We start from the raw sequence: 14,462 nt of genomic DNA on the forward strand, positions 1-14,462 counted from the left end.
CCCTTCATTTCTTCTTTATTCAATTTTCAAAATCAAATGATGCATTCTTGGGAAGCATCTTGTGATTTGGGGAAGTGCCTCAGAAGTTTCAGGCTTTCCTTTGGAGATGTTTAGGTTGTGCTTGGTTTGCCTTTTCTTTCAAACCAAACACAGCCTTAAAGGACATTCCAGAAAAATATTTTAAAAAAATTATCTGATTAATAAAAGTTTTCTCAATTAGTGGAGATGCTAAAAAAACTATGGTTTTCAAAACCAGACGGTCAAACCAGAAAACCGGAAACCGGTCACCTGACCGATTCTGTTTTACCCTAAAACCTCTTTTTGGCCAAAAACTGTTGATTTCATGATTTGGTCAGCAAACTGCTGACCCAGGTGGTCAAACTGTCAACCCGGACAATTTTTTTGGCCATTTTTTGTTTTTTATATTTTTTAATTTTTTCTATCAAAGCAGGCTGTCTGTTCAGACTGGACAATTGGACCATTCAACCCAGGAACCGGACCCAGAACAGCTCCCTGTTCGGTCTGGTTTTAAAAACCTTGCAAAAAACCACAGATTCTCTTATTGTAACAACTAACAAGTAGCATTGGTGCTTTGTTGGTTGGACCATCTTTTTGGTCTCGTTTCTATCATTCAGAAGGTTAGGTCTCTTGAGACTTCAGGTGGTTTAACTCTTGCTGAATATTGGCTGAAGGTATGTTACTTTGCTGTGCATGTATATAGCTTCACTTGTCAAAAAATAAAGAAGATTGATCCAAGCCACATTTGGTTAATCATTTCTATACAAAGCAACATGGTGCAAATGCTTCAAAGAAATTTCTGCCCACTTGACTTAACAAAACCAAGGCCAACCATCTTAACGTTTTAATCCAAAAAACATGGAATTGCTTCCACATTTTTTTCATCAATATATCATCTAGGGATGGCCATGATCAAGTCATAAAGCTTTCTAAGTACTAGAAATTGAGACATTTTGGTTGATATGCTTTCTTCTCTTATTTCCTCACCTCTAGCATGAACCCTTTGGTTAATCCCAGTTTTAGGAACTTTAGCTTAGAGAGAAAAAAAAAAACAGAAAAAGAAAAAGTACTCAGTCCATCTGCTTTTTTTCTCAATTTCCAACTTCTCTCTATTGCAAGTCATTCATGATTTTGCTTCATTACCTATTCGCTGCCCTTTTTCTCTCTTTTTCTCTTGAGAAGTTGCTTGAAAAATAACCTTCTCAAGAAACAACTGCAACTTTCAGCCTTCCACAACCAAAAAAAAAAAGAGGAAAAGTACAAAAACAAAAACAAAAATCTTTATAGAAAATTAAATCAGGTTTTGGATACAAGAAGTTATCATCAACATGTTACATTCATTGTTACAACCAAAAAATTGATCTCAGCAGCTGTCATGTGACTTTACATGGGAGAGATGTTTGAAATAAATTAGTCTCTGGGCTTTCTCAACTTGTGATCTCGGGTATCCCTTGCTCCCCAAAATTCAACAATACAATGACAGGCTACGGCAACAATAAACAGAAAAGAAAGAGGAGACTTCACACCCTAAATGGCAAAAAGAAATTAACATTAGATCTCAGGTTTCACACCCTCAATGGAGAAATATTGATATCCAGAGGAGACTTCCAGTTGATAACCGTATGTTAACAGTCTGGAGAAATGAGGAGTTAGCACTGTTATCTTTGATCTTTAGAAGAGACTTTCGAGTGGTTGTTTTGGAGATGACATAGCTGCCACGCACTTAAACTGCCAGAATTGTAACCACCACATTATGAAAGGAAACAATTATTATAAGAAACAAAATTTTGTATCATACTAATTGTAGGAGCCTTATTTATGGGAAGATAGTTACATGGTCATACTTCCTAGTATAAGCTTGAAATTATATTTTCCAAGGCATCACCTAGGTGACTCCCCTAAACACCTTGACTTGTAGCAATAAAACACCTATCTAGGGAACAAAAATGACAAGGCAGGCCTCTTATTATAATATCATTCTAATTGCTACATCTTACTAATGTATATTTACTAATTGTTACATTATTTTACGTCATGTTATCTTATATTATATTGGATTAAAGTTTTACTATTGAAATTTAAAAGATCAAAGGGTTTTGAGAAGAAAAAAACAAAGAATAGAAGCAATGTTTTAAGACTCAGACCAGGCCGGACGGTCAGATCTTGAAAACTGGGAACCAGTGGCTTTTCCAGGCCCCGGTTAAATGACGGTTTTGGTGGGTTGGACGGGCAAACCACCCAGTTAATCAGTAAAACTGGGACCCAAAGAGCATTCAGTTCTTTGCTCCAGTCTGATTCTTAAAACACTGAATAGAAGTATAAAGAGAAAAATAGCTCCACCCTAGTTCTTTTTCTCTTTTGGCTCAGTTTGGGAAGAGTACAAATACATACAAAATAATACAAAATATAAGGCTTTGCACTCTACATATTTGTATTCCAACCCCTTCCAAACTAAGCCCTTATCATCTATCCTATATAATATTATAGCCTTCGTTGTTAATTGATACAAAATTGCTCTATTAAATTCTTATTATATCAATATTATTTTTTGAAAGTATTGAAATTAATATATTTAAAATATTTTTATCGTTTAGATACGATGATTTGCCATGTTAAGGAAGTTTAACTTTCTTAATAAAAAGAATTACTATTCTTTCAATTAATATGCATGCTGAATGAATAAAAGTAGGGAGCTAGCAAAAATATTGTTATTTAATTTATAAAATTCTTATTGCTTAGGCAACTAGGCACCCCACTATCGCCCAGAATCACCTAGACAGCTTCACAGTTATGCTTGAAATGTTATGAAATATTGATGACTGGGTGGTTTAAGAATAAAGAAAACAAAAAATATCTAGTTCCTACCTTATTTTGCCTATACTTTTCTCGTATAGCATGCAGTGGGCAATCTTTGGTGTTCATTTGCAAATCTTGTAGTTCCAGAACTGTATCTTTCAGGTCTGATGCCTTGTAAGTAGTATAGTACTCTAGTGTCGGGCTCTGCAAGAATTAGAATATAAATGTACAGAATAAATACAGGTAGAAGGGAGAACGTAGAAAAGACTGGAAAGAATGCAGACCCATGGGTGGCATGACTGATCCAGTGCCCATCTGGCAAGAAATACAGCAGATGCTGCTATGAGGGAAGGACGGAACTTCAAGAATGCATACTCAACCAGAGTTAGTTCTGCCAGATAATTGGCCAAGAACTCCAGTTCAAGGCTAGGTTCCTGTAAAGAAAAATAGATAAGTTTTCAGAACTACTTTTTGTCTGAAAATAAATTAGAATATGAATTTTGTTTTCTCCAAACTTGGGGGTGCAACTAAGACAGGCACTTACCTTGTTAGCAGCTTGTGCTGCTCGAAGGAATCTCCTGTCAAAGGAAAAAGTTTGGAAGAAAAGAATGTCTTAGAAACTTGGATGGATAGAACGTCACAAGAGATACTAGAACATAGATAGCTGAGCTCACCTAAGAAATGTTTGTATGGTAGGTGTTGATAATTGGAAGCCCAAGTAGTTCAATACTTGACTCTCCATTTTCAGCACCTGTTAATTTACTTTTAGTCAGAGGCTTTTATATACCCAAATAAATAAATAAGCAGTACTCTCCAGGTAAAACCAAAAGATTTCAAGAGAATCGGGCATTTTTATAATAACCAGCTTTAAATTATCATCACCAAAACCTTGTCCTATAGGGTCAGCTAATAAGCAACTTTAAACAATGCTTACATACATAATATTAAGGATATATAAAGGTTGGAAGCACCCACTTGGAAAATGTGTGTTATGCTTGGAAAAACAAAAGGATCACATGTCTTGTATTACTACTAACCATAATATTACATTAATTGTCATTTTAAAAATAGTATTAGCTGATTCTAATATATTTCATTAAACTAGCTTTTTTGTGGAATGGACCTAATGAGAAGAAAAAAAATACCATCTAGTGGAGTGGGGAAGAGCTAGAACCCCTAGAGAAGCTGGGAGGTTGGAGATGAAACCAGTAAAGTTGATAAACAAGGAAAGTTCAAATGGGAGGAATAAATATACCTCAGTTTTTGTGTAAGTGTTGTCTGTGATTAAGCAGAATTCTTCTACACGAGGTGCACATATTTCTTCATACTTCCTTCAAAGTCATAAAAAATAATAAAATGAAGCCTCCATCAGCCATAGAAAATAGGCATGAAATGCATTCTTTATGATGGAGTGTGTGTATGTGTGTGTGTGTGTGTGTGTGCTTGTGTGTGTACATGAATGAAGGAGAGAACTTACGAGGCAATTAGCATGCAGGTAATGCCAAGCAATTGAAGTCTTTGTCTTTCAATGTAATTTTGAGAAAGAAACCGATCAATGAGATACACAGTAAGGTAAAGTGTATCTGAAACCAGTTTATATTCCTCAGAAACCTGAAAAACACACATAGTAACAAACCCTTTAACAATCTACAAGCTCCATGCAACATGAAGATTTAAACTTTTGAATTGCCCATATAACTATAGAATTCAGATGCTTTTTTTTTCAAAACCAATTACCTACATTTTTTATTCTTATTTCCATAGCCAGATTGGAAGCATAACAAGAAGAAATTAAAAAAAGTGAAACTTCAATGAAGATTTTGCTATTTGCTTACTTTTTTTCCAGAGCCTGATTAGAAATACTGAAAGATACTAGAGCACTCCCAAAGGCAAATCATTCAATGAAGTATTTAGAATCATAGATAAATACTTGTGCACCTCATTTAATGAAACTTCAAGTTATAAATCAAAATAAAAAAGAATTTACATTCGTAGCAAAATATTTTCCACAAACCACAATGCAGAGTGCCTTTGACATAACATAACATTTTGAAATGTTGGACGGCCAGTCTAGAATGTTGGCATTTTATTCTATGTTGGAGCACAAGGCCCTAAAGTTTAGCACAGAACTTTATTTGCTTGTCTTAACTACACTGACCTCCACAAGCCAATCAACCAGAATCCCTCGCATGCTCTGGGTGATATCTCGTTGTACTGTTTCCATAAAATCAGAGCAAGGTTGTCGGATGAGCTGAGGAAAAAAGAGCTTTTACCATAAGTGAAGACTTTCATTGATACAAAAAGAAAAAAAGAAATAGTTGATCTTAAAACAATAAATTTTTCATAATTGAAGGGGCCTAAAAAATATCTTTGGTGTCCAAACTTAATAGGGAACTTCCAAGTGCATGGCAGATTAAATGTGAATCCTTTGCTACTAAAAGTACGCCATATGACAAATTTAGAATCAAAGAATGTTTCAGAAAACAAAAAACAAGAAGCACTGGACTATAGCAAAGTTTTTGGCATCCTACTGCTTCAGAGTTTGGGCATGAGTTGTCAATGCCTCATTTTTAAGTTTTCAAATTGAAAAAACCAAGTAACTGCCCTCCCTACTTAAGCTATCGTAAATAATATCCATTTTCATATTAAAAATAACTTAAGAAGTGAGGCTATTTTGATTTTTTTTCATCATTAAAAGAGAACCTTAAAACAAGGATGTTGCAGGGCAGTTCAAAACCATGAAGCAGATGGCACTGAAAGCTTATTAAAAAAAAAAAGAAAAAAATTGATTCCACTATTGATAGCATACATGTATTACCAAACTACAATATGCTGGGCAATGAAATGTGAACAACAGAGTACAATTAGAAACAAAAGAATACAAGAAATGGTTATTGTTTCACCACAAACCTCTGCAACAAGTAAATTACTATAGATATCAGGGGCATAGAGGCTGCACAATTGAGGATCTTTAAAGTCACAATCAATGTCCATAATGTCTACACAATTTGAAGTTCCTAGATGCTTGCAAAGATTATGCTTGTCTGCAAAGCAATATCAAATTTGTTACTCATTTTCTATAGAATAGCAATATAATTAGGAAAGAAGAGAGAACCATTACTTAAAAGCAATGTTGTCAGACTTGGACCAGAGCAGACAATCAGGCAATCAGAACCAGAAAGCAGTTGCCATTAGGTTTTTTTAGATCAGCAGTGTTCAGATTTATATAAAAAAAGGCTAACCCATCTACAACCTGTGAGAACCATTGAAAACCGTCTAAGTTTCAGCAACCCCCAGTTTTCAACAATCCAGCTGGGTCAATATTTCACCACATAATTGCTATTTTTCCTTTTTCTTCTAATATATGGTCCACATAGTTGTGTAAGTTCTCCTTAAACTGGATATTTTACTGGAGTTGGTAGTAAATCATACAATAACTTCATGATAGGTTTGGCACATTTGCAATGAGACAAAAAGGAATGAGAAAGAAAACCTTTGCCTGAAGGACTTTGGAGTTGTGAAGGCTTTCTAGAGAACTGTTTCTCAATCTCATGATCATATACACCACTTCTCATTACAACACTCTCCATACTTGGTTGAATTAACACATTTTCTTCCAATTCTACCGAAAGCATTACTTCCTGTGATTCAATAGCCCCTATTTTCTCTTCCACCTCAGCCATCCCTGTCTTTACATCCTCTAAAACCGCAGAGTTTTCTATAGCAAAAGCAGGGTGCACCTTTGAATCTTTCCTGACAGGACCTCTTTTACCCTGCTTGGAATTCTTATTCTGAAGATAAGAAGAATTGAAACAAAACAAATTCAAAATTAAAAAGGGAAAGGGAGAGTTTCTGTGTTGAAGTAAAGAAAAATTTGCCAATAAATTAGAAGAACTTTCAAAAATTAATAAATAATAGCTGAATTTCCAATCATCAAAACCAGCAATGTCACATTGCTGTTTATGCTCATGCAATTAGAAAATATCCCCAATTTTCTGTTCTGAGCACCCAATGCACAATGGCATCAAAAATCCAAAAGAGTGATCAAATCATGTATGATAGACTACAAGAATGGTATTGACCTGAGTATTAACTGCATTTATGCAGTTCATATATGAATTTTCAGAACAGGTATTAGTAACATCCTTAAGCACTGCCCTCCTTTTATGCTGAAGGCATACAGTGACAAGAGCAGTAGTCTTGTTCTCATCCAAGGCTGCCCTTTTTGAATTTGCTCGTAGAACCCGTTTCTGATCCTCTTTCTTGGAGGGTTTCAAGGGAAGCACTCCATTAGATGCACAATAGGCTGCGGCACGAGCTCGTGTCATACGAATAGTATGATCACCAAAACCAGCAATATTCCCTTTCTTCATATTCACAAACTTTGTTGAAGCAATAGTGTCTTTAAACTTAAAGGCAGTTTACTAAAACCTGCAAATCCATGATGAAGTTAATTTGAAGCAAGGAGGAGCTAGGCTGACTACTAGAATGATATAGTTTCATCATACTATAACAAGATAAGCTTGCACAACTATATAAAATACAGGTAGAATAAGCATGAAAATGTGAATAGAAACACAAGTTTCATGGAAGAAAAGGAAAACCAGATAGGGCCTCAATTTATGAGAGTCCAATACTTGCTAGACAGCAAAAGCCATGAGACCCCAAGCATGGCAATGTCTTTCTGCACAGTCTGAAACTAAATGTTGCCATTTTCCCTTTATTAACAATAAAAGCCCTCTATAATGTGGCAAGTAGGCAAAAAAAGTCAACATATAGTTACATAACCCATAAATCTGAAAATGTTTACCAGTTTTGTTTTAGATGAAAAGCAGCCATTTTTTGATATCAGGGGAATGTTTTGTTATAATTACAGTTGATGTTTCAGCTCACATGGCTGCATGTAGTAGAAGCAAAACAAGAATCAAATCTTATAAAGTAAAAATATTTGATTCCACTAAAATTCAAGAAAATCAAAACAGTTGAAGTGGAGAATGGTGATGAATACATAGATTGAGAGAAAAAGACTAAGGGGAAAATAAACATTGATTTCTCGAACATATCCATCATCACACTTCAATTGTGAACTGCTCATTCATAAACCACACAGAAAGTGCATGAAACAATGAAAATTGCAATGGAATTACATGGCTCACTAAAGAAATACCTAACAAGAACATTTAGCTGTTAAAATTTTCTAATATCACATTTAAAAAAACATATGCATACTTTCTAGTTCTTCACTGTTTCACAAACATTATTAAGCATTGACCTGCTAACATCTTGCAACTCTCCTCTCATGCCACCTAATGCAATGCTTATTAGTCAGGTTCTAGTTCTTGCTTTGACATGAAGGGCTCTCTGATGTTAGGACTTCTTTGGCTTTGCCATGCTGAGGTTAAACCTAGTAACTTAAATGTTGAAATATAATCATACATCATCTCTTTCGCTTTAAAACAAGGCCACACAGGGTGCACTCATCTAGTTGATCCCAATTTCAGCCTACCCCAAAGCATAAGAGGACATCAAGATTACAAGAGAACCACGTAACTGCACTTTAAAGTTTAAGCATGAAACTTCATGAGTGGACAATTGGCTGTTTGTTGATAATACACAAACTGATTCAATTTCATAATCACCAGCATTGAATCAAATTTCAACACCGGCTTTCTCATTGCCAGGTCATAGTTGAATGTCTCTTTTCATGTCTACTTTCTTGCTCTTTTTCTCTAAGTGGTAGATTAGTTTGGGTCTAAGGTATCAGATTGGGAGAAAGTCTCCTTTTTAGCAAAAATTTGGAAATAGATAGGTACCTACTTGGATTTTAGAAGCCTAGCCTTCCACTCATACCCTGCTTTCCATTGGTTCATGGAGTAATGGAAGAGCTATTGCCCTAAGATGATAAGACGCATATTAACTTAAAAATCAAAACTGCTAAAATAGCTATGCTTTTCCAAATCAAATTGAAAGCCTCAAAATTTCTTCTATATGTAGCCACCAGCATAATAGCAAAGGAGCACCAAAGGAGGCAACAATTATGCAAGAAAAAGGAGGGCAGCAACAGCAGAGACATTCTAATCATAGTTCTTAAACCCTGAAGATTGATCACGACATATCAACACATCAAAGAAATAACACGCATTGAATGTAAACCAAATTTTCACAGAAACAACCATAACAAAGTTTCTTCAATAAAATTAGAGCAACAATCTATGGGCCAAAGATTTAAAAATGTCAAATTACATCCACAAATGAATCTTTAGCAATGAATGTATAGTAACACGTATAGATCAATCAAAAGGACTTAATCGTCAAAAACTAAAATGCCATCACCAAAATTAGAACAAACCAGAAAAAAAAATTAAAATAAAAGAACAAAAATCCAACACCTACGAATTTAAATAAAAAAATAGAAACCCGATAAAAGAAACTAATGGCACAAAACCAAAGTATTAAAAAAAGAAAAAGAAAAAGAAATCAACCAAGGCAAATTAAGCGCACTTAAGAAAAGAAATCCGAACCGAACTCTCTTTTCAAGCATATAGCAAAAATCCCTTCTCACAGACAACCAAAAGAAGGCCTCCACCTCACAACCACAAATTGTAAAACTAACCCACGAAAAGTCGAGAAAATCAAAGAAAGAAAAATAGAGAAGAGAGAGAAAAATAGGCCAATAAATGGAGTCAAAGAGTCATTACAAATTAACACAATGTGTATAGCAAAAACATATGTTTATCAGATTTTATTCTAAACCTGCAAAACTCTTTGAGTTTAGCAAACAGAACCAAAAGCCCAAACCGATAGGAAACCAAGAAAAGTAAGCCACTCTACAGCTCCAGAAAAGAAAAACAGAAAATCAAAAGAAAAGAAAGCAACAAAAAATCCATGAAAGCTGACCTTACTCTGCCATCCAAGCTCCCAGACCTTCAATGGCAGCCCGGAGAACAGAGTAGGGTTTTCGTACAGACGAACATGCGAGTGGAGCAGAGAGCAAGCGAGAGTGAGCAAAGGGAAACACAGAGAAGGACTGTCCTTAAAATAAGTGGAGCGTCCTGCGAGAGCGGGACGTCCTACAGTTCAAACTTCTAAAATGAAAATTAAAATAAAATAGATATAAAAATAAAATAACAGGAACAGTTGAAAATTTTCCAGCGAAAATTTGGATTAATTTACAACAACGGCCCTGAGTCCTTGACATTCGATCCAATTGACTATTGCAGTTGATGACATTTATAATCCAAAATTAGCCTTCGTTTTTTCCTTAATTACCTTTCGCATGGCTTCGTAAAACTCGGAATTAGGGTATTTTAGTCATCGTGTATCAGGCGAAATTACGAGTGTAGCCCCGGTTTGAAATTTTTGAAATGATTTCGGGCATTTGGATAAATGCATGTGATCGAACAACTTTACGCCACATGCTTCTGTCTTAAGCAATAAATAACTTTTTCTGTTTTTTGAGTTTTATTTGAAAAATAAAACAAAATAAAATCCATATAATTTCAATTGGTGAATGATGACCAGATTTTTGTGGTCGAGGAGGTCGAAATGATGGAGTAAACGTGACCTGCAAATTTGGAGCAGGAGATTGAGCCGTAGGTAATAGCTGAGATCTGCTCCCAACAAGTGAGTAGGTGTTTGGTATTGCACCATTTTTCTCTTAAAAATGGCGTTGGGCATGTGTGAGTTGTAATTTTTTTTTTTTGGAAGCAGTTTGGGAAAACATCAGTAGTTTTGTTTGATATCAGTGTTATATAACTGTTTTCAGCATTGGTCATATTATTCAATGTTTATAATGATGCCACATTGATACTACATCATTTGCACTGTTGGTGTTGGCAGCAGCAAAAATGTTTTATGAGAAAACATCAAATTTGGTGTTGCTTAAGTGTCTATTTGGCATTGATGGCGTTGCTCTTTAAAATGGTGACACATTGGCACCACATCGGAAAAAATGGTGCTCCAGGAAATGCCCATTTATTTTGAATTGTTTTTTCATTAAAAAAAAATGTACTCCAAGCCACGCCTTAAAAATCAAGAAGGCATGATTTGGAGCAATGCCAATTTTGGAGTTTTCTCATATTACAGCTCATTGCTACCAATGAATGCATGATGTGGACTTCTTATAATGAGTATCAGTGCTGAAAACATACATGGAGCATTGGTACCAAACAAAAAGTGTTGTTGTTGCTCTAGGAAACATCCTACCCGGCAACAACATTTTCAAATAAAAAAAAACACAATTTTTCTCAAAAAAGAAAATAGTGCATCCAACCCACACATCAGCAATCCGTAGCATCGATGCCAAATATATAGTAAGACCACACTTTCTCAATTCCCAAAGTGTGGTATGAAGCAACGTTTTTTTCTTTTTTCCTAGAAAAAACATTACCAAGTAAGAGGCTGTTTCTAAAGCACCGCTTTTTATAATGTGGCACTACTTTCTCGGAAAACAACATCGATGCCAAACAAGTATAAAATGTTCCCCATCCCTAGAGGTGCTCACATTTCGGTTAACCAAACCGGGGGGGGGGGGTTTGAACCTAATCAACTTGATCATTTTTTTTATAATATGAGTTGAATCGGAATCGATGTGACTGGTTACCGCATTTCTTTTTTTGTTTGCACTCAAAATTAAGAAAAAAAGGGAAAAAGTACCTAAACAAGCATGGCAAAGGGGCAAGCTGATGAGGGCAAAGTGGTGGCTGATGATTTGTCGATGCCGGATTGGTTGGTGGTTTTTTTGTCTGAAGTGAAGGCCTGAGAGGTGGCAAAGCCGCGGAGATGAGAGATGAGAGAGACAAAGACATAGCCTGGGAGGTGGCAGTCCTAGTGGAGTCGAGGTGGCAACTGATGTCTTGGTTGGTTGTTGTAGCTAGGGTTGGCTAAGCTAGCTTAGTGCTTGCCAGTGAGGCATCTACCAGTGTTGTTGCATGCTTGTCTGCTTAATAGTTGGAGAGACAGAGATAGAGATAATAGGCAACAGAGAGAGAAAGAGACACGGGGAAGCACCGACGCAAGGGGAAAACTGACGACTGGGTGAGAGGTCGTTGGTCGAAGGATGATTGGTGCCGGAGGAAAAATTGGGGATCGGGAAAAACGAAGAGACAAGAGATACTGAGAGAGTGAGGAAACCAAAGGTTAGTCTATTGGGTTTACTAGTTTAGGTTTCGAAGAAGGGGAACTAGGAAAGGAGAAAAGGCAGACAGGTGCGCACCAAGTTTATTCGATTTAAAAAAATATATCGAACAGAGTTCTTTTTTATCACTTCGCCCTATACCGTTAACCATCGGTTTTTTACCAAGTTTAACCGAAATTTTTGGTTTTTTAAGGATATCGAACCGAACAGTTCGATTAATCGTTTCTTCGATTCAATTTCTGTCGGTTTCTTTTTCAGTTCGTTCGGTTTTCCGATTTTTTGCTCACCCCTACACCCACGTGACTACAGTGACGAGTTGGGAGAGTCTTGAGAACAGATCCTTACCTACGGTAAAAAACAAAATTCAGTCAGTGCAGAACCGGTTCCAACAGCCATTATAGCATAGGAAATATCTCCATAAAGCATAGAAGTACGAGATATTTCCGATGCAAGGCTGTTCGAACACGGGGCTTGCACTGACCGAAGTCGATCTACTAAGGTGTCGGTAAAGTAGAAATGGGCAGGTGGCTTTCAATGCCGTGTTTAGGGCATGTGGGCCAGGCATTCTATACGCAAGTAGTAGCTAGTAGGGCCCATGGGAGCTAGCTTGAAAATGTGATCAATCAAATTATAATGTGATCGAACGGTTCCGAAACTCAAGAGTTCCTACAGTCTTCGTTGGCAGATAAATAAAAGATATTGGGTTTTGAAATTGGGAGAAATTTTTAAAGGGGTTCACCGTTCAGTAGTTGACGCGCCGATGAGTTTATTGAAGTGGAAGTAGGGCCCATTTACTGGTTTTGTGATTGGGATCTTAATCTGACCTGTCATCTCGCTTTTGATACAGCATTACCTTTTTTGGGTTTATCGAAACTCCCGCTCCTTGGTCCCCCCCTAATATGAATCGAGAATGTGATACCCAATTTGTTTTGAATGATATTTATTATTAAGGGCAATTTTTTAAAGGGAAAAATCCATTCCATTGGTCTCTGAATTTTAAAATGCAATAATTACTTTTAAAAATGTGTTAATTCAGTATCCATTGTTAATCAGTCTTTAAGTAACAATTGAAAAAAACATAAATATTTTTTAACTGTCATCTAATTTTCTTGATCAATCATCTAAATATTGATAAAAAATTAATAGTCCCAAATCTTTACTTCTTCTATTCAAGAAAGTTGGGGTTTATTAAATTTTTATCAATTTTTGGATGGTTGATAAAGAAAAATAGATGATACATGAAGGGTACTTGCGTCTCTTTAAAATACCACTTAATTGCTGATTAACATTTGATTAACAACAAGTATAGAATTGACATGTTTTGAAAGTTCCAATACTAAATTGTCACATTTTAAAGTTCAATGATGAAAGTGGAACTTAAGCCCAAAGTACAAGGTACTAATCAACAACTTTCCATTTTTTAAACTATTTCTAATATTTAAAAAATTAACTAATTTTACCCTTACTATTTCCTCATTTTCTTAGGCTGGTTTTGGTTTGAAGGAAAAAATAGCCTTAAATTTGTATGGATTTCCCGTACCCTTGCTATATCTAACAATTGTCACACGGCTCCGTTCCTATTAATTCTCTCACATGCCGTTTTGACATGACTTCAAGTATTTGGGAGAAATGCACGGATTAGATTTATCATCCTCCTGTCTGACTGTTCGAACCAAATAGATATACCGTTTTAACAAAAAAGTAAAAACAAATAAAAAAAACAACCAAAACTATTGTATGGTTTAAACGGTTCAACCGCCCGAATTAATAATTTATTAACCAAATTAACGATTTTTGTCAAAATAACGATTCTGCGGTAAAATGAAACCGGTCACCGGACCCCGAATTTTCGGCCCGACCGGACAGTCCAGTCCGGTTTTGAAAACCATGGTCGCGGCATCCAAAGAGTGCTTCTTGTATTTTCTTCTTCTTCTCCTCTCTCTCCTGTCTGCATTCTTTCTTTCTCAGGTGCGGAATCAAAGAAACGAAGCAAGATAAATCTATGTCGAGGGCTCTGTTCAAGTGGTTGAAACTCACGAGACCACCCTCCTTCTTCGACCTCTCAGACATCCTGTAAGGTGCAAGCGCATCAGCCACAACCTCTGTTTTTTTAATCGTTTACAAGGTCCTTGAAAGTGCATGGTTCCTCAAGGCACATTCGCAAAATCTCGGTCGATGGAAAAGAGCCGAATCACGATCGAAGAGCAGCATATCCCCTTAGTAGATATTGATGACCAAATATCCAAATATGGCTCTTCGGCCAATCGTAGAGAGGTTGTCATCAAGATCAACAATAATGGTAACGGGAAACAAACAAACTCTCGAAATAACGACAACAGAAATATTCAACAGGTGGTGGAGCCCAATGTCATCAGTAAGATATGGCGGGAATCGAGATACGGGTTCTGGAATGATGGAAGCATGGTGGCCGAGAACATGGGCAATGTTAGCTTATGTGCATCAGGCATCGGCGCTGATAGCTTTTTTCTTTTAGAAACAACTGCAAAGGGTC

At 36.2% G+C, this 14,462-nt stretch overlaps 1 protein-coding gene across 4 annotated transcripts; it reads right to left on the reverse strand.

Moving 5' to 3' along the window:
* Window positions 1-1,276: 1,276 nt before the first annotated feature.
* LOC148869260 (cyclin-A2-4-like) lies at window positions 1,277-10,019 on the reverse strand. Of its 4 annotated transcripts, none has more exons than XM_088973626.1 (12): window positions 9,717-10,019; window positions 6,897-7,245; window positions 6,308-6,605; window positions 5,725-5,858; window positions 4,973-5,065; window positions 4,292-4,425; window positions 4,070-4,145; window positions 3,489-3,565; window positions 3,359-3,392; window positions 3,099-3,248; window positions 2,884-3,018; window positions 1,277-1,746 (listed from the first exon to the last, which is right to left on the reverse strand). In XM_088973626.1, exons 2-12 carry the CDS (start codon window positions 7,185-7,187, stop codon window positions 1,690-1,692), a joined length of 1,479 nt encoding a protein of 492 aa, XP_088829752.1. In that variant the 5' UTR covers window positions 7,188-7,245; window positions 9,717-10,019; the 3' UTR covers window positions 1,277-1,689. The 4 variants fall into 4 exon arrangements, with proteins under 4 accessions (XP_088829752.1, XP_088829751.1, XP_088829754.1 ...); XM_088973625.1 differs by having other exon boundaries at window positions 9,712-10,019; XM_088973628.1 differs by lacking the exon at window positions 9,717-10,019 and adding an exon at window positions 8,087-8,239.
* Between the last annotated feature and the right edge of the window lie 4,443 nt (window positions 10,020-14,462).

Source organism: Nelumbo lutea, chromosome 2, assembly GCF_056320005.1.
Source record: "Nelumbo lutea isolate HS-2025 chromosome 2, American lotus-T2T, whole genome shotgun sequence".
In the NCBI taxonomy this organism is placed as follows: Eukaryota; Viridiplantae; Streptophyta; class Magnoliopsida; order Proteales; family Nelumbonaceae; genus Nelumbo; species Nelumbo lutea.

Coding starts and splice junctions, on each gene's coding strand:
- LOC148869260 (XM_088973626.1), bottom strand. CDS start 7,187: ATGAAGAAAGGGAATATTGCTGGTTTTGGTGATCATACTATTCGTATG. Junction 5,859..6,307: donor CCAAAGTCCTTCAGGCAAAG/GTTTTCTTTCTC, acceptor ATTGCTTTGCAG/ACAAGCATAATCTTTGCAAG. Junction 3,249..3,358: donor CAGCACAAGCTGCTAACAAG/GTAAGTGCCTGT, acceptor TTTTCTTTACAG/GAACCTAGCCTTGAACTGGA.